The 25,871-nt window shown below is 50.3% G+C and overlaps 1 protein-coding gene across 3 annotated transcripts in view; it reads right to left on the reverse strand.

Moving 5' to 3' along the window:
* The window catches only part of MLXIPL (MLX interacting protein like), a 60,594-nt gene that overhangs the window by 11,875 nt on the left and 22,848 nt on the right, over window positions 1-25,871 (reverse strand). Inside the window, exons 1-7 of one of the 3 annotated variants that reach the window (XM_021005669.2) lie at window positions 20,105-20,455; window positions 9,943-10,049; window positions 5,541-5,623; window positions 5,166-5,255; window positions 4,744-4,788; window positions 4,191-4,392; window positions 2,697-2,777 (exon numbers count right to left, since the gene is read on the reverse strand). In XM_021005669.2, coding sequence (XP_020861328.1) covers window positions 2,697-2,777; window positions 4,191-4,392; window positions 4,744-4,788; window positions 5,166-5,255; window positions 5,541-5,623; window positions 9,943-10,049; window positions 20,105-20,400 — 904 coding nt within the window. In that variant the 5' untranslated portion in view covers window positions 20,401-20,455. Of the gene's footprint in view, window positions 1-2,696; window positions 2,778-4,190; window positions 4,393-4,743; window positions 4,789-5,165; window positions 5,256-5,540; window positions 5,624-9,942; window positions 10,050-20,104; window positions 20,456-25,871 lie in introns of those variants that run through there. The other 2 variants (XM_078154714.1, XM_021005670.2) reach the window with 2 other exon arrangements.

Here is a 25,871-nt window from a genome sequence, read left to right on the forward strand (position 1 = left end):
CCTTCATCCCCTCCTCTGAGCCCCATCCCTGGACACCAAGCCCTTTTCCCTGTTAGTGAACACTCATCTCCTTCCCTGGATACCGAGCCTTCATCCCCTCCTCTGAGCCCCATCCCTAGACACTGAGCCCTTTTCCCTGTTAGTGAACACTCATCTCCTTCCCTAGACACCGAGCCCTTTTCCCCGTTAGTGAACACTCACCTCCTTCCCTGGATACCGAGCCTTCATCCCCTCCTCTGAGCCCCATCCCTGGACACTGAGCCCTTTTCCCCGTTAGTGAACACTCATCTCCTTCCCTGGATACTGAGCCTTCATCCCTTCCTCTGAGCCCCATCCCTGGACACTGAGCCCTTTTCCCTGTTAGTGAACACTCATCTCCTTCCCTGGATACCGAGCCTTCATCCCCTCCTCTGAGCCCCATCCCTGGACACTGAGCCCTTTTCCCTGTTAGTGAATGCTCATCTCCTTCCCTGGACACTGAGCTATCCTCCCTGTCCCTAAGCCTTCATCTCTCTCATTAAGTCCCTTCTCCAACAATGAACCCACCTACCCAGATTAAGCCCCAAATGACTGTCATTTTGTTTACCATTCCAAAGGCAGAAACTGAAAACTGCTTTGAATTCAGGTAATGTGCAGGTCACCAAAGTCCCCAACACCATCCCTAGCCCAGTACCACCAGCGCCTTCAGCTTTGGGTACTTAACCAAGTCCAAGCCCCTATGGAGGCTGCCCCTAGCGTGACTTCACATGTCCTCAGTTCAGGCTCTTTTTGTCTGGCCTCCTCTCTCTAGTGGCCACCCAGGATTGAATGATCTCCCCTTCTTTCTCCTTACCTAGCATGACCAAAAGTCTGGACTACCACTATTTACAGGCTGTCTTTTCCTACCTGATGTTCGGGTGTCCATCCCCAGCCAGGGTTGTCCCCAAGCAGGGCCAGCCTGCTCCCCAAGCCCAGCCATGTCCACTTCTGCCTGAGGCAGCCACCTCCCCTCTCTCCATGGCTGGGCCAGGCAGGCATGGAGGCATGGGGTGGTTCCTCATTCCCAGGTCCCCATTGGCCTCTGTCTCTTGATTGGCAGACCTAAGAAACCTGTGGGGGAGCAGTGGGGGCACCAACCCCTATCTCAGCTCTCAAACCAGCCCCCTTCCCCTGTGCTGTGGACTCCAAGGAGCTGTAGCTCTGACTTGAGAGAGAGAGAGGGTTTTTCCATCTTAGATTTTAGACTAATTCCTCTCGTGTCCAAACTGTGCTCTCCTGTCTGAGCTCTACTGCCTTGCAACGGGCCCCAGTCTTGAGCACTAAGTCCCCGTCCAGGGCCCCTATCCCCACACTGAGCCCCCATTCCCAACTCTAAACCTTTATTTCTGACATTGAGTGTTTATCCCTGGCACTGAACCCCTCTCCCTAACACTGAGTGTCTATCCCTGGTACTGAAGCTTTATCTCTAGCACTGAACCATTCATGACATTGAGCTCTCACCCTCAGCACTACACTGCCCTGTCTGAAACTGGCTCCCTATCACTTGCAGTGAGCTGTATCTCCAGCCTTGGGCTCCCAGCCTTAACACAGAGCACCCCCATCCTCAGCCCTGAGTCCTCATCCTTGGCCCTGGGCCCTCAAGCTCATCCCTAGCACCAAACCCTCATCCTCAGCCCTGAGCCTTCATCCCTAGCACTGGGCCCCCATCCTCAGCCCTGAGCTGCCATCCTCAGCCCTAGTGCCAAACCCCCATCCTCAGCCCTGAGCCTTCATCCCTAGCACTGGGCCCCCATCCTCAGCCCTGAGCTGCTATCCTCAGCCCTAGTGCCAAACCCATCCTCAGCCCCAAGCCCTCATCCCTAGCACTGAGCCACCATCCTTGGCCCTGAGCTGCCATCTTCAGCCCTAGTGCCAAACCCCCATGCTCATCCCTAGCACCAAACCCTCATCCTCAGCCCTGAGCCTTCATCCCTAGTACTGGGCCCCTATCCTCAGCCCTGAGCTGCCATCCTCAGCCCTAGTGCCAAACCCCCATCCTCAGCCCTAGTACCAAACCCCATCCTCAGCCCTGAGCCTTCATCCCTAGCACTGGGCCCCCTCCTCAGCCCTGAGCTGCCATCCTCAGCCCTAGTGCCAAACCCCCATCCTCAGCCCTGAGCCTTCATCCCTAGCACTGGGCCCCATCCTCAGCCCTGAGCTGCCATCCTCAGCCCTAGTGCCAAACCCCCATCCTCAGCCCTGAGCCTTCATCCCTAGCACTGGGCCCCCATCCTCAGCCCTGAGCTGCCATCCTCAGCCCTAGTGCCAAACCCCTATCCTCAGCCCCGAGCCCTTATCCCTAGCACTGAGCCACCATCCTCGGCCCTGGCACTGGGCCCAACCCCAATACTCAGACCCCATACCTAACAATGAAGTCCTAGCCCATCCCTGACTCTAATTCCCTCCTTGACACTGAATTGTCCCTAGTACTGAACCTTCATCCCTTCCATTCCTTGCAGTGAGCCACACTGACTTGTCACACCTTCACTTGACAGGTCTGAAGCTTCTCTTTCACGAAGCCATTGGAGGCTCAGGAGAGATATATGCAGACACCTTTAGGGCCCCAACGAGGGCTCTTTGCTGCAGCCACAGTCATTCTTCAGGACATCCCCCTCCCCCATGGTGGCTCTGTGGTTCCCGGCCTCGGGCCTGGCTCCAGCTCTCCTGGCCCCCCTCACCTGAAATATCCATGAAGTCGTCCAGGCTGGGCTGCAGGGGGGTCAGGTCTGGTTGGATCATGTCAGCATTGCCAATGTAGGCTGGGGGGGGAGGGCGGAGGCAGTGTCAGGAGAGGCTGGAGGATGAATGGACTGCTAGGCCGTCCATGCCCACCTTCATACTCTCATGGCCTCGTGGAGGAGGGCTCCCCTAATCCCCTCCCAGGGTCCTTACAGAATCACAGAAGCCCAGGGCAAGAAGGGGCCTCAGAGGCCACCTAGTGTAAGCTACTGCTGACCAAGAATTCTCTCTCTAATGTCGTTCACCAGGGGTCGTCTGGTCTGCATGAAGACCACCAGGGAGGGAGGTCATGGGTTCCTCCTCATTAGCATCCTTCAGACATAGGAGTCTTGGTCAGGTATGAGTCAGACTAGGTGGCCTTTGAGACCCCTCCCACCACTGAGTGTGATCCCATGAGGCACCACCACCCTTGGAGGGGGGGCCCATTCACTCCCTTTTGGGCAGCTGGACAACAAGCTTACATCAGGCTCTTCTCTCCTGGTTCTGCCCTTTGGAGCTCAGCAGGACGAGCCCAGTTCTACCACCCTATCTTTCAAGACAGCTGGCATGTCATCCTCTCTTCCGGCCCCTGCTATGTCTTCACTATGCTAAACATCTTTCAGTTCTCCTTCAGTAACATCTCATCCCTTTCTGCAGTGGAGAGATTTTCCAATCTACTTCAGTGCCAGTCACTCCTAAATCCTCTGACCAGGGTCCCCTAGTCCTTCCAACTCCTCTCTGCCAAGGTCGCGTCTAGGGGACGGTTCCAGATTTTTTCCAATGAGGCTCTTCTTTCTCCTTCCTCCCAATGTCATTTTAGAGGTCATCTAATTCAACCCCCTCATTACAGATGAGGAAACTGAGGTATAGATACCCCAGTGTGGGATGACATCCAGCTGAGAGGCAGTCTACAGCAGAAAGAGCACTAGATTTGGAGTCTGGTGAGCTGGGTTCAAATCCTGGCTCTGCCACTCATTACTTGTGTGACTCTGGGCAGGTCACTGCAATGTCCTGGGCCTCAGTTTCCTCATCTGTAAAATGGGGGGGAGATTGGACTCAATGATCCCTTCCAGCTCTAGAGCTATGATCCTATAATCCAGAAGTGAAGTCACTTCCTTGCACTTCTGTCTTTATCTATAAAATGAGGGGATTGGACTGGGTGATTTCTGAGTTCTCTTCTAGCCCTACACCTGTGACCCTGTGCTGCTGAAGTCATACCTCTCTGTGCCTCAGTTTCCCCATCTGTAATATGAAGGGGTTGCATTATATGACCTCCAAAGTCTCTTCTAGCTCTACATCTGACATCCTATGATCTTGAAGTCACAACCTCTCTGTGCCTCAGTTTCCTCCTTAAAACGAGGCACTCCAATGGCCCTTTCAGATCTCCATGAGCCATCCCTCCCACTGGAGTCTTCCCCCTAATATTAGAAGCCGCTAGAGTATGGGCTTCTTACCATCATCAGGAGGCAGCTGGAGTGGGGCAGGACCGGGCTGGGTCATGGTGAAGAGAGTGTCGGAGATGTCGGACAGGAAGCAGTCGAGGTCGACGAGCTGCCGGCCCCCCGGCTCTTCTTCGGGCCCCCCCAGCAGCACCGGTACCACACTGGAGAAGAGCTGCTCGCACCATCGCTCTGGTGGCCTCCACCCCCCCTCCGCCTGGGGAGATGGGCACCGACCAGCAATCCAGCAGGACAGGGGATCACCCTGCGGTCTGCTCCCCCCATCACCCAACTCCTGCTTATAGGGGCAGCTCCTACCAGTGATCCTGCAGAGGTTGGTGGGGGAAGCTCCAGTGCATATACTTCTCCCCCCTCCAGCTGGGGAGATGGTGCCACCCAGCCAACTGGTGGGCCAAGGATCCCCCCACTTCCTACCCCTATGAGCCTTTTCTCTTCCCCTGCTTCTATCCCCTTGTGACACTGATTTTTTTTTTTAAATCACATTCCCTTCTCCCACATATAGTTTTTCATCTTCCTCCCTCTTCCCCAGCTCTTCCTTTGCACCTACCTGTCTAGGGGCGAAGAGGTCCCCTTCCCTGCTGGATTTTCGGAGCTACAGGGACACACAGAAGTTGGATTCCAGCACACAGCACCAAAACATCCCCTCCACCTTCCCACTGTCAGGAGCCCCTCTCCCCCAGGTCCCTGGCTCCCAGATGAGGACATGAGGGTACCACATAGCCACTAGGTGGTGCTGCAAGGCTGGCTGGAGAGAAAGGGATTTCCATCCCAGGAAGGGAAGGGTGGGGGCCCAAGAAGGGCTGGCAGGTCACTAGAGATATGGGGACAGTCTGGGGCTTCCGGCCCCATCCCTGACTCCTGGGAGTGTCTCATCCTGGAAAGGCTATTCTCTGAACACAGCTCTGGACCTGAGCTGGCTTCTGTGGGGAGCCTGGCCCTGGGGGTATGAACCCCGCCTTACACACTTACCCGCTTCTTGTAGTAAATTCGCCACTTGTGGTACTCTCGCATGACAACCTCAATCCTCCGCTTCCAATAATTTCCCTCCAGCACCACAGCCTGGGGAAGGGGAGCACAGGGCCCATGGGAAGGTCATGAAGGCACGAGGCAGGGAGATTCTAGGAGCACCTTCCCAGTTCTTCTCCCTTCCTCACCCTGAACCCTCCCAACTCTGTCCCTGACAACCCAGGGCCTTCTGCCCCAGTTAAGGCAGTCTACAGTCAGAGTGGCAGCAGAGGGAGGAAGACAGGGAGCTGGCCCCCCCAGTGAAAGTCCAGGGGCAGGTTATATCAATCACCCTTCAGAGGAGAGGTGGCTGATCTGGTGGGGGCGGATCTCGAATACCTCTGGTTTCCGGTGCTCATCAGCCTCAGACCCCTGCAGAGGGGTCACGAAACCACACACGGGGCTCTTCCTCCGCTGGACATCTAGGAAGAGGGTGGGCCAAGTCAGGCCACAGGGGACTCCTGCTCTCCCAGGCCTCAATGTCCCAGCTCCCTCCCTCCCCTTGACACTAGGGAGAGAGATTATGCTCCCCTGCCAGCACCCTGCTCATGATGACAGATGGATGCCATTAAGAACTACAGGATATACTCTTACCAATTGGTCCCAGGTCCAGCCCCAAGCTCACCTCCTCCAGGAAGGCACCCAGACTATACCCTCTATCTTTTCTTTCACAGCAAGGACTGCCTGTCCCCTTCATTTTGTAGAAAGCCCTGGATTCAAGTCCTGCCTCCAACACAGACTAGCTATGTAACACTGGGTAATCTTTTAGTATCCCCTGGTAACTGTAAGACTGTAAATTGCAAAGCCGATGCCAACATGTGCTGGTCAAAGGGCCTTCCTCTCTGGTAATTCCCTATAATACTAACTGAATCACAGATTCAATCAGAAACAAATTGTTCCACCTCGCTTATGAGCTATTTTTATGTTCATGTGTATGTGGGGGGGGGCGTGTTTCCAGCTGGAGGGGAAGCCACTCAAGGGCAGGGTCCGAGCCTCATGCTTCCTAGAGCTCCCTTAGCTGGGCCAGGGCCGTGCCCCAAAGGAGACTCAGCAGACACTCAGTTCTAGAAGCAGAAAGGACCTCGCTCTGAGGCTGTCTAGTCTGGGCTCTTCATTTTCTAGATTGGGGGACCGGAGCCCTTTGCCTGTGATTGCCCTAGATGACTCCCCAAGACAGAGCCTGTCAACCTGTGGTACGCATAGCCCCAGGACGTCTGAGGACCTTGCCAAGAAGGTAAAGGGAACACATGGGCACTAGACTGGCTGTAGATCAGTAGTGGGAAGTGCCCTGACTTGGCACTCAGAAGGTTCAAATTCCCCTTCTCATGCCCTGCAACTTGGGGCAGGTGCCTTACCCAGCCTGGGGTTCAGTTTCCTTGGATGTGAAATGAGGCGCTTGAATTAGCTGGTATCTGAGGTCCCCTCCAACTTTCCATGCCTAATCCTAGGTGTTGAGCCTGCAAGACAGGACCTTAGAGGCTAGACCCCCGACTCTAAGGCCAGCAACCAAGGTTTCACTGGAGGAGGGAGACAAGCCTTTGAGGATGCTGAGCCTGACCTCAGTTGGGCGAGGCCTCACCCACTGAGCTCCCAGGTATCAAGCTTGGAGGGAGGCCCAGGAGACAAACCACCCATCATTATCTGGGCTCCAGGGAAGGAATTAGCAAGAGAGCTGCACCCTCCTTCCTCCTCACACCTGGAAGACTTTGGGCAGTCCTTTCATCCTCATCCCCATCCTGGGAAAGACTCTCAGGGAACTGAAGAGGGTCCAGAGAGAGGGAGTTCAGAGGATGTGCAGGGGCAGGGAGACAATGGGGAAGGCTAGTCTAGAAGGACAAGAAGCCTTTCCCATGGCTCGGTCTCATGGGGCTAGTCTTATCTCCCAGGCTCCATTAAGGGCCTGTGTTTCCTACTTCTCCTCCTGCATCTCTATTGTCTGCCTCAGTTTTCTCATCTGTAAAATGGAGATAATACCATCTACCTCTCAGGGTTAAGGTGAGGAGAGAATGAATGAACACCTTAAAAGCCTGAAGGCATGACGCAAAGCTATTATTGGTGGAATGGAGCACAGGGAGGGGTCTTCACTAAAAACACTTGTTATTTTTGGAAAGAACATCAGATTCAGAGAGTTCAGACCTGGTTTCAGGGTCCTGACTCTGCCACTTACAGCTGTACCTCAGTTTCCTCAGCTGCAAAATGGCAATTGAATAGTACTCACTTTGGAAATTCTAATTCTTTAAAGACTAGTGGAGGCAGGCCCTCCACTAGTATAGATTGCAACCCTTCTATAACTTAGTTGACAGTGTTTAAGAATTGCCAAAGCAGAAAAATTCAGCACCTTTTGGCCTTTCTGGTGATGTGCGTCTCAACTGAGTTGGCTGATCCTGAGATGAGAGACAGAGCCTATCCTGAGGCCTCCCACACTGGCAGGTTCATAGATCTCTAGAGCTGTAAGGGACCTCAGAGTGCATCTAATCCAAGCTCTTCGTTTTATAGATGACGTAAGTGAGGACCACGAGAAAAAGTGATTTGCCCAAGGTCACACAGCCAGTAACCATCAGAGGCAGGGTGTGGACCTGGGTCCTCTGGCCCCAGAAGCCATGCTTTTCCTCTTGCACCACAGCCAAGTCTATGCTTGTCCTCCTCTGGCAGCACTTCTGGAAGCTGAGGTCCTTCTGCACCACCAACGAGGCAGCAGGGGTATGACCTAGCCAGCCAGAGAAGATTGTGAGCCCTTATGAAGGAGAGGTGGACTGGAATATGATCAAAGACCTCTGGTGTTTCCCCACGCGTAGAATGAGTGGATGGGACTAAATCAGAGGAGCCTACGTTCACCCCCTGATGTCATCTCGGGTTGAAGAGAGACCCCACCCACTTCCCACTTCCTTTAGCTAACTAAGGTGGTTGCAGCACTCTCAACGCTTGGACTCCTGTGGCGGCAGTCTGGGGAAGCTGAGGGACCCCTTCTCAGAGTCATGCTTTTACATGGACAAAATAAAATGCATAACAACTATATTGAAATACAGGGACCCGGATTTTTTTTTCTTTTTTTAGGCAATTGGGGTTATGTGACTCACCCAGGGTCACACAGCTAGTAAGTGTCAAGTGTTTGGCCTGAGGTTGGATATGAACTCAGGTCCTCTTGACTTCAGGGCTGCTCTGTCCACTGTGCCGCCTAACTACCCCTCAGATTTTTTTTTTAAGAACAAGTTCACATAGCCCTGTGTTAAGAACTCTTGCATTAGTTGACCTTTAACCTCCCTCTCAGCTCTATCATTCCAGGGCTCTTGGTCTATTGTATCACAAAGGGGTAGGAGCTCATAAGAATGCGGATCTGAAGCTAGAAGGGTCCTTAGAGATCATCAGGTCCAAACCTTCCATATTATAGATGAGGAGACTGAGGCCAAGACACGTGAAGTCACTGGCCCAGGGTCACACAGCTAGTAAGTATCTGAGCTGGGATTTGAATCCAAGTGTCCCTGACTTCAAGCCCAGTGTTCTAGCCTCTGAAGAGAAAGATGTGGCTTTGCTTCAAGTTTTATTTGGGGTTGTCTCATTTTAATCTTTGTAACCCCCCATAAAAATTTATCAAATGAAATATTTATAAAAAGTGGTAAGCACAGTGCTTGGTATACTTTTTTTCTTCCCAAAGCCTGGGATACAGTAGGTGCTAACGAAATGCTTGTTGATTGAAATCTTGCAGCTACAGCCGTGGCTGAAAGGAAGAAGACTTTCAGATGGTCCCGGGGACAGATGTGGGACCAGACTTGGGATTTCACTGATGCAGGGGACTCCAGGATGAGGAAGGTCCATTCACTAAGGCAGACCAGCATTTTCTCTGCTATCTGTTGCCTGGGGCACAGAGAATCGCTCCAGGTCACTGAGGCAATAAGTTCAAGGTGGAACTTGAAGCCAGGCCTTCTTGACTCTGAGGTCTTGGAGTGAGGCGGGGCGAAAATCAGGGGCTCATCCACCCCGAGAGAGGATAGGCTGAGTATATGAACATGTTCCAGCCACGAATGGACAAGCCTTGAATGACACATCCACCTTAGCTAGCTAAGGGCAGTTGGAAGTGGGCGAGGCCTTTCTTTAACCAGAAATGACACAAGGGAGTGACCTTGGGTTCCGTCAGACTGACTGACAAAACCTCGAGTTCAATGGACCGTGGATCTGACCCCAGGGATGCAGCTGGTGTTCTGAGCCAAGCACCCTTGCCATGCGGTAGGCAAGGCATCATATCCGGAGCGTCGGAGGGAGCAAGGTTTGAATCCTGGCTGCTGCTGCCCATCTGGGGGACCCTGGATGAGTTACCTCATCTCTTAGGTCCTCAGTCTCCTCTTGTATCAAAGAGGAGGCTGGACCGTCTCCTAGGATCAGAGCTGCCGCAGCACCAGCTCAACACCCTCAAGTTACAGATGAGGCAACTGAGGCCCAGTGAAGCCTGGTGTCACCCAGCTGAGTCCTAGCTGCCAGAATTCTAACATAACACGTCAGGGGTGGGATTTGACATCAAAGTCCCTCCTTCCTCCGAATCTCTGATCCTATGATCACCCAACTCCCCATCGACGGCCCAGCTCGGGGGAAGTCTCCCAGACTCCGGATGGAGAGATGTGTGTTGAACCTGAGAAGGCCATGACTGGGGGAGAAGCACAAAGCCTGGCATGGCTGAGGCGGGGAGCACGGCAAAGCGGAGGCCCCAGCCCAGCTCCCCGTAGCCCGCCGGCTGCCCATCCCCACTCACACTGGATGTACCAGGCCCTCCAGATTGCGTTGTTGAGGCGAATCTTGTCTCTGCAGAGCAGCTTCAGGCCTTTGAAGTTCTTCCACTTGGGAGACACCAGTTTCCCACTGTGAGGGGCAGAGCAGTCTGGGTCAGGGAGGCCTGAGGGACGTAAGCGAGGAAAGACAGCCCCTTCCCCCAGCACTGGTCACCACCTCCAGGGGTATTTCACATGGCCACCTCCAATCCTCATACAACAGCGGCAGGCAGTCACCTGGTATCTGGCAGGGGCCCCAAGTCCCCTGTGGCCACCTCCCCCACCTTCCCCATGTGCCTGTTGCCTTCTCTGAAATTCCCCTTTCACTTCTTTGAGTAAAGGCATAAAAAAATAAAAAAGTCCTCATTAAAGTACAAATTTCAGCTATGTTATGTGTGGGTTGATGGAAAGACCCCTGTAGTAGGAGTCGGGACCCTGGGATCCTGTCCTGGATTTACCAGTGATTCCCTGTGTGATCTTAGGGAAGTCACTTCCCCTGCTACTGCAATAGCCTGCTAACAGGGGGCTCTGCCTCAGGCCTCCTCTCACTCCAGTCTATCCTCCACCCAGCTGCTAAAGGGATTTTCCCTAAAGTATAATTTGGATCATGTCACTCCCCTGCTCAATAAACTCCAGGCCCCCTACTGCCATATATAAATGCCTTTCTTTGATATGCAACACTCTTCCCAGTTTGGCTTCCATCTACCTTCCCAGTCTCCTCACATTTGACTTTCTTGCCTTCCTTCTACAGTCCAGCCATGCTGGCCTATTTGTTATTTCTCCTACAGAATGCTCTGTCTCTCACCTCCCTGCCTTTGCTCTCGTCTGTTCTGCATTCCTGCCTCACACCTGCCTCACAGAATCCCCGGCTTTCCTTCTAGCCTCTGTTCAAGTACATTAAGACTTTCCTTCCTCCCACCAGCTACTCGTGTATCCCATTTCCCCAAACTACACTGTATTCATTTTGCATATTTTCTGTATCCCCAAAGATGTGTATGGGTTGTTTCCTCCACTAGAATGTAAGCTCCTTGAAGGCAGGGTCTGTTTGCCCTTTGTTTTAGTATCTCCAGTGCTTAGCATAGTACCTTGTACACAGTAAGGGCTTAATAAATGTTAATTGCTCTATTTCCCTCTCTGGACCTCAGTTTCCCTCTTCCATTTCTAACATTCACAGCTCTATAATTATACTATCTGAGAAACATGGTAACATCCATTAACACCCTAGCTGAAATTACTCTATAAGTCCCAACAGAGGCATGCAATGAGAAATGAGACATGTTGGGTTTGGCTGTGATGGGGGGAGTAAAGGACAGGGAAATAGAGGACAGGCACAGGGCAGGGAGAGGAGCCTTCTCCCATCCCTTCTCAGCAGCCTCTTTTCCCTCCCAGCATTCCTTAATCCTGGTTCCCTCCTGGTTTCCCCAGTTCCCCATACATCCCCTGTCCTGTGTACTGCTCCCACAGGCCTCACAACCTCTGCTGAGGAGATAGGCGCCTACACCCTGCCTTATCTGCACGGTTGCAGGGGGACTTTTGGAAGGACAAAAAGCCACCACAAGTGGAAAGCCAAAGTCACTGCCTATGGGGAGCTCTTGGCCTGCCATGGCTCTGTCTGCTCTCCCAGCTGGGTCTGGCTAGGCCCAATCCAGGTCCCTGAGTGGTGTCCAGCGGCTCAGGTCCCAGCTTTTCCTTGTGGAGTATCGTGAAATGAGGTACGGGGAGGGGAGTCACTGCTCGGGGGAAGAGTGCCCCCTCCTGTGATGATAACACCCTGAGATCAAACTTCATTTGCCCTATGCTAGTTACAGCCTGTTCCAGGAATATGCCCTGGGACAAGTTCAGGCCAGCCTGGCATCTGGGAGAATGGATACTGTCAATGATTATTTCTACTGCACAGGCCCCAAAGACCTCAGACTCACAGAAGGATCTCAGAGGTCCTTTTACAGGAGGGGAAACTGAGGCACGGGGCTATGAAGTGGCTTGCCTAGCTCACACAGCTGGGATGAGCTCAGGTCCTTTGACTCCTTCTGTCTCCTTCTGTCCTTCAGGGAGTCTGGTTGAACTCAGGCCTATTCCTTGCCTGGCTCAGCCTTGGGGCTTGGGAAGAAATTCAAAGATTTAGGTTGGTTTATCAGAAGGCTCTAGGACCAAAGCGTGCTCCCCCGCCCCTGCGTTTGTGTGAGGACTCGTGCTTCTCCGTGCTCCGTGGCTCTGTCCCTAGCTCTCCTGCAGTCCCTCTCCACCCCCATCTGTGCCTCCCCGTCTCCAGGTTGTGTATTTGCTCAGTAGCAGCTGGAGGGGGCTGGTCGGAGGCCCCGGGAGCGAGAGGCCTCATTGCTTTAACACAGTGTACATAATGCCAGGCACACGAACATCCTTCCTCTCCTGTCCCAGAAAAAAAACACCATCTGGAAAGGAAGAAGAAATGGAGGGGAGGGAGGGTGGGGCTTATATAGCCCCTTCAGCCCCCACACAAACTGAGCTGCTCTCCCCATCTGGAGCCTCAGGCCTGGAAGGGACCACGCCCCTCAGTTTTACCGACAAGGAAACTAGACCCAGAGTGGTTAAGTGACGTGCCCAGGATCACAGAGCAGAGGCAGGATTTGAACCCGGGTCTTCTGAGCTCCAAGTCTAGCACTCTAGACCCTGTGCCAGCTATCTCTGGCAGGCCAAGGAATGGGGCAAGGAGAAATGGACTGAGTCTGGAGGGGTTAGGCTAAAAGTTTTGAAAGGAATGGGAGCAGACTGCTAAGCCTTCAATGGCAAACACTTTAAAAGCCTAAGCAGGTGACGTGGATTGGGATGTGGAGCAGAGACTGGAGGCCCAGACAGGGCAGGGGCTTGATCAGTTACCTCAAAGCCACTCAATAAACCTACAGGCAAGAGCGAAGCCCTGCCCCCAAGCACTGACCGCCTTCCATTTTAAGATTCCTTGGATTCTGGAAAAACCATAGAGAAGTAGCAGCTGAAGGGGACTTTATAAAAGCAGCGGCTCTGGAGGCAGCTAGGTGGCGCTGTGGATAGAGCTCTGGCCTTGGAGTCAGGAGGACCTGAGTTCAAATCCAGCCTCAGACGCTTGACACTTACTAGCTCTGTGACCCTGGGCAAGTCACTTAACCCTTGCAAAACCAAAACAAAACTTCATAAAATAAATGCAACGGTGGGGTCTGCCAGCATATGGAGCACATCTGAAAGACTGGAGCCATCACACACTTGTGTTCTGTACAAGCTTATCGGTACCCCGACCTGGGGCAACTGATCACAGGAGATCTTTGTTTGAAATGATGAGTGGGGGCCTGTTTGCTTTCTCTCCTTCATTCTATTTTGTATCAATAATTGCAGATCCCTCATATCTTTTCCAGGCAGCTAAGTGGTACAATGGATAGAGCACTGGCCCAGAAGTCAGGAGGACTCGAGTCCAAATCTGGCCTCAGACACGGTAGCTATGTGACCCTGGGCAAGTCACTTTACCCTGTTTGCCTCAGTTTCCTCATCTGTCAAATGAACTGGAGAAGCAAATGGCAAATCACTGAAGTATCTCTGCCAAGAAAACCCCTGATGGGGGCATGGAGAGTCAGACATGGCTGACAACTCAAAACCAACATATCCTGGCATGCGCAGCTTGCTCCGTAATTAGTTCCTTTGTTCGGATATTTTATGCTCAGATATCCTGAGTATCGTTTGCTTTGATCATTCAGTTTTGACTTTTTATCTACATATGTCCTATTATCCAGTCTGAGTACAACCCACGGATTCATGGATGTGCCCGCCAGGCTGTGCAGAACAAGGTTTGGGGGTGGCTGGGAAGAAGCCCGCCCCTGGTATGGCCTAGGGATCACTGGGCATGGGGACACAGATCTGATATGGGGCTAACATGGGGACACACAGCTTAGCTGGTGGGGTGGCCATCCTTGGAGACAGCCAACATTTACTGAAACAAGTGATTTGGATGACTGATGTATATTTCCTCCTCTATTGACACTAATTGAGGCAGATGATAAAGGGGGAAGAAGGACCCACTCAGGGTCAATTTCAGGCTTGAAAAGTACAGCTTGGTTGAACCTGCCATCCAGTCCACTGTCAAACATCCTGGGGCCCAGCCCTACATGGCTGATGGGATAACACTTGAGGATCCGTCTGTCCTTTCTTCACTATCTCATTCAATGATTCAGCTCTTTAGGGGAGTGTGTCGAACAGTTACTTTTCCTAAACATGTGAAGAATTTGGTTACTTGGACCAATACAAGGTATGGAGGAAGAGGGGTAAGGAGCTAGAGCCTGAGATTGGGAGGCAGAATGCCTGGGTTTGCCCAGCTCTGTCAGCTTCTGTGTGGTCTGGAGAAAACCATGGAATTATAGAATCTTAGAGGTAGAAGGCGTTCAGTGTTCGTAATGCAGGCTCTCATCACCTCTAACCTGGATCATTGCAGAAGCCTCCTAACTGGCCTTCCTCCCTCCAGCCTCTTCCCTCTCCAATCCATTCTCCATGAGGCTTCCCTAAAGCACAGATCTAGGTAACATTCTTGCTCAGTAAACCCCACTGGCTCCCTATGGTCCCTAGGGTCAAACACACACTCCTCTGTGGGTCATTTAAAGTCCTTCATGACCTGGCTCCGGCCTACCTTTCCAGCCTCATTCTATATAACCCTTCATTCACTCTGCGGAGCAAAGCAGCCACATACGAGACATTCCATCGACCATCTTCACGCATTTGCCGAGGCCGTCCCCTCTGATTACAATGTTCTACCTCCTCATCCCCTCGGTTTACTTCAAAGATCAGGGTCACCTCTAACAGTAAGCCTTCTCTGATCTCTTCAAGGGCTAGTGCCTTACCCCCCCCCCCATTACCTGGTGCTTATCTGGTAAATTGTTCTTAATTAGAACACTATGAGAACATTAGAGCCTGTACTTGGATTTGCTCAGAGCTGACCTCATACACTTATTAGTTGTGTGATCCTGGGAAAGTCACTTAAATCTCTGAGTCTCAGTTTCCTCAGCTGTAATTTGAGGGGGTTGGATTTGACGGCTTCTAAATGACATTTTTGTATTTGTATTTGTTGCTATTCCACTTGTCTTTATTTTGTATACACCTATACTGGCATGTCATCTTTCCCTGTAGAATGTAAGCTCTCCAAGGGCAGGGATTATTTCATTTGTCTTTGTCTTCCCGATCCCTGGCACAGTGCCAGGCACATAGTAGATACTTAAAAAATGCTTGTTGACTGATTGGTGGATTCTCCCAGCCAGGGCGGGAGTCTTTTTTAAGGCATCCCTGCCAGACGGACATCCAACGTCTGCCTGAACACTTCTAGTGACCAGAGAGCTCACAGTATCAAAGATGCCCCGTCTGCCCAGTTCTGGGATAGTTCTGATTGTCAGAAAGCTCTTCCTCACAGTGAGGTTAAATCTTCCTCCCTGTAGCTTCTACTCTTGGTCCTAATTCTGCCCCCAGGCACAGAAGAGACTGACTCTAGCTCTTAGCCAGTTGCCCAGTCTCCATGCCCATGCCATGTCTCCATGATGCATCAGCTGAGCTGACCTCTTCTGTCTCCCAGCATGCCCTTCCCTCCTGCCACTCTCTATTTCTGCAATGCCCTTCTAATCCTGTTCAATTCCTTCCCAGCCTTTCCAACCTAACTCCAAAGCTACCTTCTCCATGTTGCCTCCCTGATATCTCTGGTCCATAATGACCTTCCCCTTCGATTGCACCTGGAAGTTGATTTTGCACAGCTCCGATGGGCATATGTACCATTGCAGTTTAGAATTCTTTTTGACTGTGTCTTCTCTACCTACTAGATGTTAAGCTCCATGAGGGCACAGACCAAGTCTTTGTCTTTTCTAAACTCTGTAGGTTCCTACAGAAGATTATCTGAACACACCAAGCACTTATAACCCTTCCCACAGAAAATACTCCGAACATGGCACACATTTAATAAACATTTCCTGAATGAATGACTGCCTTCTCCATTTGATAGCTCTTCTCAAACATCGCCCCTGGTCTACTCTTTCCTAGGCTAAACACTCTCAGTTCCAGCCCCCCTCATCATCCTGCCCATCTTCCTCTGGGTAGAGCAGCATCTTTGCTATTTTCTTCCCCAGAGGGCAGTCTCTCCAGGGGCAGTTAGGGTATTGCCAAGCACAGCTTAATATAATCCTGGACTTGGAGTCTGGAAGAGGTACTCCCTTCACTTTACCAGTTGTGTGACCACGTGCAATTAACAATTATACTCTCTGAGCCTGTTTTCTCATCCATAAAATGGGGTAATACTTGACACTGTAATAACTGTGTAACCTTAGGCAATTCATAACCACCCCCCCCAGCCTGTTTGTTATCTATAAAATGGAGATAACACCTGTAAAGAGGCAGCAGTGGTGAATGGATGAAGAAGTGGGCTTGAGGGGCAGCTAGGTGGCTCAGGAGATAGAGCTCCAGCCTTGGAGTAAGGGGGACCTGAGTTCAAATCCGGGCTCTGAGACACATGACACTTACTAGCTGTGTGACCCTGGGCAAGTCACTTAACCTCAATTGCCTCACCAAAAAGCAAAAAACAAACAAAAATGCCCCAAAAGAAGTGGGCTTGAGAAGACCTGGGTTCAAGCCTTGCCTCTGACACATAATGGCCACATAAGGACCCTAGCAAGTCAATCAACCTGCAGGCAACTTTCTCAGACTACAAGTTGCAGAGGAGGTGCTGGCAGACATTGGTAGGGGAAGCTTCCTCACCTGGGAGTTCTCTATAGCAATGAAATCACAGGGCCAGTCCCTATCCTGCAGTCTCTCCATCCCAGGCTCGGATGAAACCATATGGAAGGCCCCTCTGAAAACTCTGCAGCACCATTCAAATGCTTCTGCTTCTCTGGGTTTCAAATTCTTCCTCCAGGAAACTGCCATTATCCAGCCTGTGCTGATTCCTGAGCCTCTCCAGCATAGCGCTCACTGGATCTATTCCCCGTTCTCAACCCCCAGTACTACGCTGGCATTTTTGGCACTTATCACTTCCAGCTTCCTAGCACCTCCCTCCCCATCTTAGGCTAGGGAGAAGGAATACCAATAGATAATATTATTTATATAAAACTTCCAAGTTTGCAAAACACTTAAAATATGACCTTATTTGATACTTACAACAACTTTGTGAAAGCTGTAATTATCCCCATTTTATAGATGTGGAAACTGAGGCCAAGATCAGTCAAGGGACTTGCCCTGGGTCACACAGCTAGTAAATTCAGTCCTGACTCCAAACCCAGCACTGAACTTCCTATGCCAGGTATTCCTCCAACTAAGTCACTCAGTGCCATTTTCAATGTTCTCACACCTAGAATTAGCCAATTCTTCCTTCTAGCCCTCACACACTCCAATACACGAACACATATGTTTGGTTATGGATTACGCTCCCAACTGCTGACAGAGGGTGGGCCCAGGTTTAAGAGGTCCATCCCATGCCTTGCTCCTAGGCTTGCCAGCCTACCAGGTTGGGGGGACCCCCCCAGAGCTCATATCCCCCCCGGGAACAGTGATTATCTGGGGTCTGGAATCTGCGCACTTCCACCCTTGCAGGAGGCCAGCTCAACATTAGAAGACAGGACTCCTGGGTTCTTGTGACACTGCCTCTCTGGGCAGCTTGGACTATTTTTAGAGCACATGTGTTACCACGGGGGAGGGGAAGGAGAGGGGCTGAAGCCATTTGAGGGAGCTGGCTCGTAAAGGGGAAATCTCTTTGGGGGAAGGACAGGGCTCTTAGTGGTCAGTCCCAGAGTGAGACCCATCCCCCAGGCTTGGCCCACTGTCCACCTGTCCTCAAATCTGAAGGCAGGACAGGACATCAGGGGAGGAAAGGAAGGAGGAACAGCTCTGAGGCCACCTGAAGGACTCAAAGAAACTCATCCCCCACAGCCTCTGGACAACAACTTTGGCCCTGAATCATAGGGACTGAGGGGAACCTGGCTGAGTGTTTGTGGAATGCACCCTGCCCTCAGGATTTTCTCTTGGGAGGACCCAGGAGCAGTGGCCCCAGTGTCTGAAAGCCTCTCCTTATGATCTAACCTCTTGGAGACAGGACTGGCATTCCTCCCACAAGCCTGAGCCCTTTTTGGGGGGTGATGGTTAAGGGACAAGAAGGACCCTTACACCTTTTAGGGTGAGGCTACACTCAGGACCTGAGATGCCCTAGATTAAGTCCTGTGATCTGGGAGGAGGAGACCTGAGGTGGGAATTTGAACTTTCCACATTGGTCCTGGCCACCCAGCCGATCGGGTTGCAACATGACCTGGGCATCATGCCAACTCATGTGGGCCAAGGTTACCCACTGCTTGCCTGGCCAATAGAGTCCCAGCTTCTGGAACAAGGGCTCCAATCCCCCGGCTCATCAAGAAAGAGCCACCCCACCGCCCCCTTGCCATGTTCCCTCCTGCAACCAAAGGGAGGTAACTGTCCTCCCCCTGCCAGGACCCCTGGGAGTTTGAGGGCAGGGGGAAGGGCAGGCAGTGGACGCCAGCATTTCTCAGAAGGGGGGGAGGGAGGCAAAGAGATATTTGCATGGAGAGAGGATCAAGGTCAGCCTATCCCCCTTTCTCCTCTCCTATTCCCAGTTGATAATTTATCCCAATCCCTGCGTCGTTCTGTTCTTTGCTCTGGGAACTTTGCTCTGGAACATCCAGGGCACTTGGCCAGGAGGGGGCCAGGGAAAGGGGTTCCTATTCACCCCATGGAGTACATCTTGGAGCTTCCACATTTTGCATGTTCTCATCCTTTTTCAGTCAGCCCCCCCCAAAAAGCTCTCTTTGAGGCCCTAGATTGGAACCCCTCTGCTCCAAGCTCAGAAGCAGTGGAGAGACGATATGTCCAGGGACACCAAGCCTCCCTACTGGCCAGCTAAGCCCTCCCTCCAGACCTTGGCCTGGCCCAGACTGAGAAACCCAAGCGGGCTGCAGCGCCCCCCTGCTGGGACAGACGTACTGGGGGTAGCGCTGGCAGGAAGAAGAAATGGGGCCTCGAAGCCCTACCACCAGCTCCATCTAGGCCAAAGGAACCCCTACTCCCCCAGTTCCCAGGAGGTGAAATCGTGAATCGGGGGAGGTCTTCTGTGGAGTGAGGATCTTAGGGCATTCTGGGAGCAGAGGAAGTCCCTTCCACATACTAGGATGGGGGTGAGGGGTTTTCGGGTGAGGATGAGCCTGGAGGAACCAAGGTTGGTGCCACTTTACAGTGAGAGTGGAGGGGGAGGGGGAAGATTAAGGACTCGGGTTCCCGAGGGGAGAGGATGGTGGTTGTGGGGACCACATGAGGCCCTTAAAATCTCCGGGAGAGCAATGAGGGGTCCAGAGAGGAGATGGGGCAGGAGGCTGGGAATTCTGAGGAGGGGACTCAGGTGGGTCTGTCTAGGAGCCGGGGGTGAGGGGGTTGGGGGGGTTAGACAACCCCTGGGAGCCCCTTTCATAGTGGACATACCCTGTCCCGGGGCAGGGGGATGGTGAGGATTAGGGGGGAAATTTAGGGGACTTAGGGAAACGCAAGTTCTAGCGGGTTTTCCCCGAGGTGTTCAGGGACAGAGATCCCCGAAATGCGAGTCTGTAGGAAAGGTCCCGTGGCTATGTTCAGGGTATAGGGCAAGAGGGGAAAGGCCTGGGGAGGTGGGGTTCCATCGGGTCTGTCCCGATTCGTCGGGTCAGGAGGCAGCGCCCCCAGGATAGCAGGGGGAGAGGGACACTTGAAGCGGAAGGAGAGGGGCGCATCTCGAGGTGGGGTTAGGGTAGTGGCAGGGGAACCACAGTGCGTGTGTGGGGTATGGGGATGGCTGGGGGAAGGGGTGCTGGGTTTGGGGCGGGGCATGGAGGAGGCGCTCTGGCGTGTTTCTCCCCGAGGTGCCAGCGGAAGGCACCGAGGTGTCCGAGTGTGGGGGGGTCCTGGCTCACGCGAGGTTATGGGGGTAGCTCAGCGAAAGGGAGATGGGCTCTGGGGGAGTCTGCCGAGGTGCCCTGCATGGGGAGGGGTGGCCGCGGGTCCGAGAGGGAGGGGGGAACCTTAGGACAGGCGGGACAACCCAGCGAGGGTGCAGCGGGCTCTGGATGGGGGGGGGGTAGTGCCTCATTGCTCGGGCTAGGGGGCTTGCCACCTCGCGCCTGTCTGGGGTCCCTGCTCGTTTCAGCTCACCTGTAGGCCAGGCTCATGCACTCGAAGAGGCGAGTGAGCGTGGGGTCAATGCTGCGCGGCCCGAAGTCCTCGGGCCCCACGGGCCCCTCCTGGGTGCCACGCCGGGGCACCGCGTCTCTGTGTGGCGACGACACCATGAAGTGGCCGCTGTGGATAACCTGCGGCGAGCGGAGCAGCGAGGCGGCCCCCCGCCGAGGGCCCGGCCCCTCTGAGTCCGTGTCCGAGTCCGAGTCCGGCGCCGGCTCCGCACGGGGCCCGGGGAAACCCCCGGCCAACCCCGCTAGCGCCCCAGCCATCGCAGCTGTAGCTGCGGCCAGTCCGCCCCGCCCGCCACCGCCCGCTGCCTCCGGCGTCCGGCCCGCGCAGAGGGGCGCTCCTAATTAGCATGCCCCGCACCGCCCCAGCCAGGCCCCGCCCCCGGCCCCTGCCAAACTGCTGGGCCGGTGGGGGTGGGGCGAGGAGCTCATTAACATAATATATGCTCCAGGTGTGCTCCGAGCTTCTGGGCCCTCCCGGGGAGCTGGAGAGAAAGCGGGTCTAAGGAGCCTTGAGGGAGAGGGGAAAGCAGCAGAGAGGGAAGTCTCCCAAAAGTCCCCAAAGCTGAGCAACTCATGTTGGTATAGACTTACAACTCGTCCAGCTCCTTCATTTTACAGAGGAAGAAACTGAGGCCTCGAGAGGAGACATGACTTCTCCAAGGTCACTTGGGTCGACTCTTAGAGGGTGGTTGTGGATTTCAAATGTCAAGCGCTATATAAATAGGTGCTATTATAGCTGTCTTTCTGCCAAGACGCGCCATCTCTCGCCTCCAAGCCTTTGCACTGACCATCCCCGTGACTGGAATGAACTCTCTCTGTCTCTTAGAATCCTTGGTTTCTTTCAGGGCTCGGATCAAACCAAGCTTATACATGAAATCTTTCCCGTTCCCTTCAGCTCCGAGCTGTCTCCTTCTCAAAGATGTCTCTGTATCTATTTCGTATCCAATCATCTACTTAGGTTCATTTTGTTTCCCTAATAGAATTAGGGAGCTCCTGGGGAGGGAGCTTACAAGGGACTGTAGTGGTTTTTGTCTTTGTCCGCGTAGTTCCAGAAACACTGCAGGGACTGGGCTGGATCCCTCGATCTACGGCGATGGGTCTGGAACTTTTTGGTCTCCGGACTCCTTGACAACTCTTACAAAATCGAGGCCCCAAAGAGCTTTTGTTTCTGTAGGTTCTATTTATGGATATTTACATATCTTGGTACCATTGTGAAAATACCTTTCACTTCCAGTACCCCCTGAAAGGGTCCTGGGGACCTCTGGAGCATACTTTGAGAATCACAGGAATTCCTAGGTGGGGAAACTCCCTCTACCATTGCAATTGGCCATCCTCTCTACAATGTACAGTTTCAGAGTTGGAGTTCTTAAGCTGGGGTGTGTGAACTTTTAGAAATTATTTTGATAACTGTACTTCAATATAATTGGTTTCTTTTATGATCCTTTGTATTTTATTTTATCCATTTAAAAATGTGTTTCTTCTTAGAAGTACATAGGCTTCACCAGACTGTCGAAGGGGTGGAGCCTGCTCAGACAAGCTTGTGAGAGCAGATTGTCAAATTTTCTGAGTGACATTATGAAAAATGCTAGCCACATCCAGAGAAAGAACTACGGAGTCTGAATGCAGATGGAAGCAGACTATTTTCTCTTTTTTTTTTTCTTTCTTGCGGTTTTTCCCTTTTGTTCTGATTCTTCTTCCACAACGTGACTAATGTGGAAATGTGTTTAAATATGATTGTATGTGTACAGTCTATATCAGATTGCTTACCATCTTGGGAAGGAGGAAGGGGCAGGAGGGAGGGAGAAAAAATATTTGGAACTAAAAATCTTATAATAGTGAATGTTGAAATATGTATATACATATGTCATATATATATATACTATTTTTTTTTCCTGAGTGAGCATTACAGCTTGGAAATCAACAAACCCTACAAATTAGGGTTTGCTTTATTATTTTGTTGATTGTTGACTTAAGAAAGTGATGGAGAAAATATTAACTTGAAAATGTATTGTTTGGAGAGTTGGTTGTTAAACATTCACTGGCACAGCCTGGGGGCCATGGCACACAAAAAAGTCTAAGAAATCCTGTTGTAAAGAGTTGCCTGAAGCAATAAGAGATTTAGTGACTGGCCGGGGTTCACAGTACAGGTCCATGTCAGTGGCACACAGTAGGTGTTTAACAAATACTTGCCGATTGTGATTATTATTATGGAAGCAGCCCAGGCAGAATTCAAACCCAGGTCTCTAGACTCCAGCTCCAGTGTCCTTGCCACTACCCCTTCCCTGCCTGTAAGTCTGCTTTCCTAGAAGTCCCCCATTCTTGGGCAGGGGTAGGATGGGGGTGGGGGGAGGGAACGACTGAGGTTGCCAGTGATGGCTTTCAATGGAAAATAAAAGTGAAAAGACAAGCCTTAGGAACCTGCATGGCTAGAGGAGCCAGCCAGAGAGCTGCAGTGTTCTTCCACCCTCCCCGCCAAGATAATAAAAAGAAACAGAGGGAGGCCTCTGGTTTGTTGGGTGGACTCTGGAGAGAATTGAATGTATGGGATTAGCTTACATTTTAAATTAGAATAACGTCAGCTAGCATTTAGACAGTATGTTAAAGTTTTGTGAATGTTATCTCATTTGACCCTCACAACAGCCCAGTAGAGTAGGAACTATCATTATCCCCATTTTGTGGATGAAGAAATAGAGGTGCAGAAAAGTTAAGTAAAGTAGATGTTATTATTCCCATTTTACAGTTGAGGAAACTGAGGAAGACAGCAGTTGTGACTTGCTCAGGACATAAGTAAAAGCCAGTAAAAGGCAGGATTTGAATTCAGGTCTTCCTGTCTTCAACTCCCACATTCTATCCAGTGCCTCACCTGGCTGCATGCTTCCAAAGCATACATAGCTTTCCTCAATACAGTCCTAGGACATAGATAATGGATTGTTTTCTTCTCACAGATTCCACCAAGGCACTCAGAATTCAATTACAAAGCTATCGCGTGTACTGATATCTTGAGCTTTTAGAGGCTGTTTTCATATCTCAAGGGAAAGGACCTCACAAACTATGCAGGCCAGCCCCCTACATGCACATATAAGGAAATTTTATGTAAATAGCCATCATACCAGGCAGCACCAAGCAAAGCCATGGGGCAGGTGGTCCTCCTTCCCCGGACTATTATTCACTGTTCTGCTTTTAGCTGATTGACAGACCCTCACAGCTTCAGGGAGCTCCTCAGAGGGTTCTACCAGATTTTTGCCTGTGCTGTGCTGAGGGTGTGGTTACAGCCAAAGACTATAAGGGGAGGGAATGGGAGTGTAGCAATCCTAGGTTCCTACAGTTAGAATTGTAAGGGACCTTAGAGAGATCTGGTCTAATCCCCTTACTTTACAGATAACAAAAAAGCCCAGAAAGAATTGTCTTGAATTTGGAAGAATTCAGAAAAACTTTGGAAGACTTATATGAACTCCTGCCCTGCAAGGAAAAGCAGAACCAGATGAACTATATGATAAAGGAAAATAACATACAAAAATCATCTAGTTCTAACCCAAGGTCGCATAGAGGGTAGATAGAACAGCTGGGATTCTAACTCAGATCTTGTGTCTGTCAGAGCCCATTCACTCCAAGGGACAGAAAAGGGGCAGTTAATGAGAGAGAGAAGACAAAGGGCTGGAGGCATTTGAAGAGGGGTAGAAACTTCTTCTCCTTCTCCTTCTTCTTCTTCTTCTTCTCCTTCTTCTTCTTCTTTTCCTTCTTCTCCTTCTCCTTCTTCTTCTTCTTCTTCTTCTTCTTCTTCTTCTTCTCCTTCTTCTTCTCCTTCTTCTTCTTCTTCTTCTTCTCCTTCTCCTTCTCCTTCTTCTCCTTCTTCTTCTTCTCCTACTTCTTCTTCTTCTCCTTCTTCTTCTTCTTCTTCTTCTTCTTCTTCTTCTTCTTCTTCTCCTTCTTCTTCTTCTTCTTCTCCTTCTTCTTCTTCTTCTTCTTCTTCTTCTTCTTCTTCTTCTTTCTTCTGAGTTGGGGGACAATGGACTTGGATCACATGTCAGTTTGCCAAATTTTTTCCCCTCTTTTTTTATTCTTTATTAAGAAGAATGGTTCTTTAGGAGGAGGAGAGTGGAGGAATATATTGGGAAATAAAGGTGCTCTAAAACTGAAAGATATCAATAAAATTTCTAAGAAAAGGATTATAAAGATTTCCCTTGAAAGCAGTATAGAATTATATGACAAGAAATAAAAACTGTTTGTACCTTTAATCGCTTTGAAGGCAAAGACTTTTCTATCTTTGTACTCTGGCTCTTAGCACCTAGTAGACCTCAAACTACATTATAAAGCAGTAAGCATTCAAACCAGTTGGCACTGATAAAAAAAAATAGAAAAGTAGATCTATGGAGCAGCCTAGATGAAAGAGAATCAGAAAAAAATGAAACTCAATAACCCTGTGTTCAATAAACCTGAAAACACAAATTACTTAGGAAAAATAATTTCCTACTTACTATGAACTGCAGGGAAAATTAGAAAACAGTTTGGTAGAAATTAGGCTTAGACCAAGATCTGATACTATATTCCACAATAAATCCAGGACAGATAGATGATCTGAATATGAAAGAACAGCTCACGAAAAAATTAGAGGAGAAATAGATCCTATTTCATTCACAGGTCTGGGTAGGAGATGAATTCGCAACCAAACAAAAAATAGAGGCAATAATTACAAAGGTAAAGTAGATAATTTTGCTTATATGAAATTGAAAAACTTTTACACAAACAAAATTAATGCAACTAATATAGGAAGGGAAATGATTGACTGGAAAGAAATATTTGTATCAAATTTCTTAAATAGGGATAATTTTATATCTAAGATATATAGACACTAATAGAAATATAATACCAAAAGCTATTCTTCAATAGATAAAGAGTCAAAAGATTAAGGAAAAAAACCAATGCTGAGGTTTTACCAGTAAACTGGCAAAAATGGTAAAAGATAGGAGTAGTCAATGTTAGAGGAGTTGTGGAAAGACTGGGACCCTAGCTATGAGCTAATGGAACCCTTTTGGAAGGCACATAGTAAGCACTTCATAAATGCTTTTTCATTTAGTTTCATTATTCAGTCCTTCCTCCAACCTCCATTATAATGATTTCATTTCATTTGTGAGAGACAGCACATTGATAGAACAATGGACTGGAGTTTGACTCTTGCCTCAGATACATCCTAGCTGTTCAACCCTAGGTAAGGTATGTAACCTCTCTTGGTCTCAGTTTTCTCATCTGTAAAATGGGGGAAATGATTGTATCTACCACACAGGGTTGTTGTGAGACTAAATGAGATAATGAAGATCGTACACTCTGAGCAGGTGGGATTCATAACAGGAATGCAGGGATGGTTCAATATTAGCAAAAGTATCAGCATAATTGACAACATCAATAAGAAAATCAACTAAAATCAATAGATGCAGAAAAAGCTTTTGATAAAATATAATACTCATTCCTATTAAAAACTCTAGAAATTATAGGAATAAATGGCACTTTCCTTAAAATGATAAGTAGTATTTATCTAAAACCAACAACAACTATTATCTGTAATGGGAATAATTAAGAAGCCTTCCCAATAAGATCAAGGGTAAAATAAAGATGTCCGTTATTACCACTATCATTCAGTATTTTAATAGAAATGCTAGGTATAACAATAAGAGAAGAAAAAGAAATTAAAGGAATTAGAATAGGCAATGAGGAAACAAAACTATCACTCTTTG

This window comes from Phascolarctos cinereus, unplaced genomic scaffold (assembly GCF_003287225.1).
Source record: "Phascolarctos cinereus isolate Bilbo 61053 unplaced genomic scaffold, phaCin_HiC Scaffold_5;HRSCAF=322, whole genome shotgun sequence".
NCBI lineage: Eukaryota > Metazoa > Chordata > Mammalia > Diprotodontia > Phascolarctidae > Phascolarctos > Phascolarctos cinereus.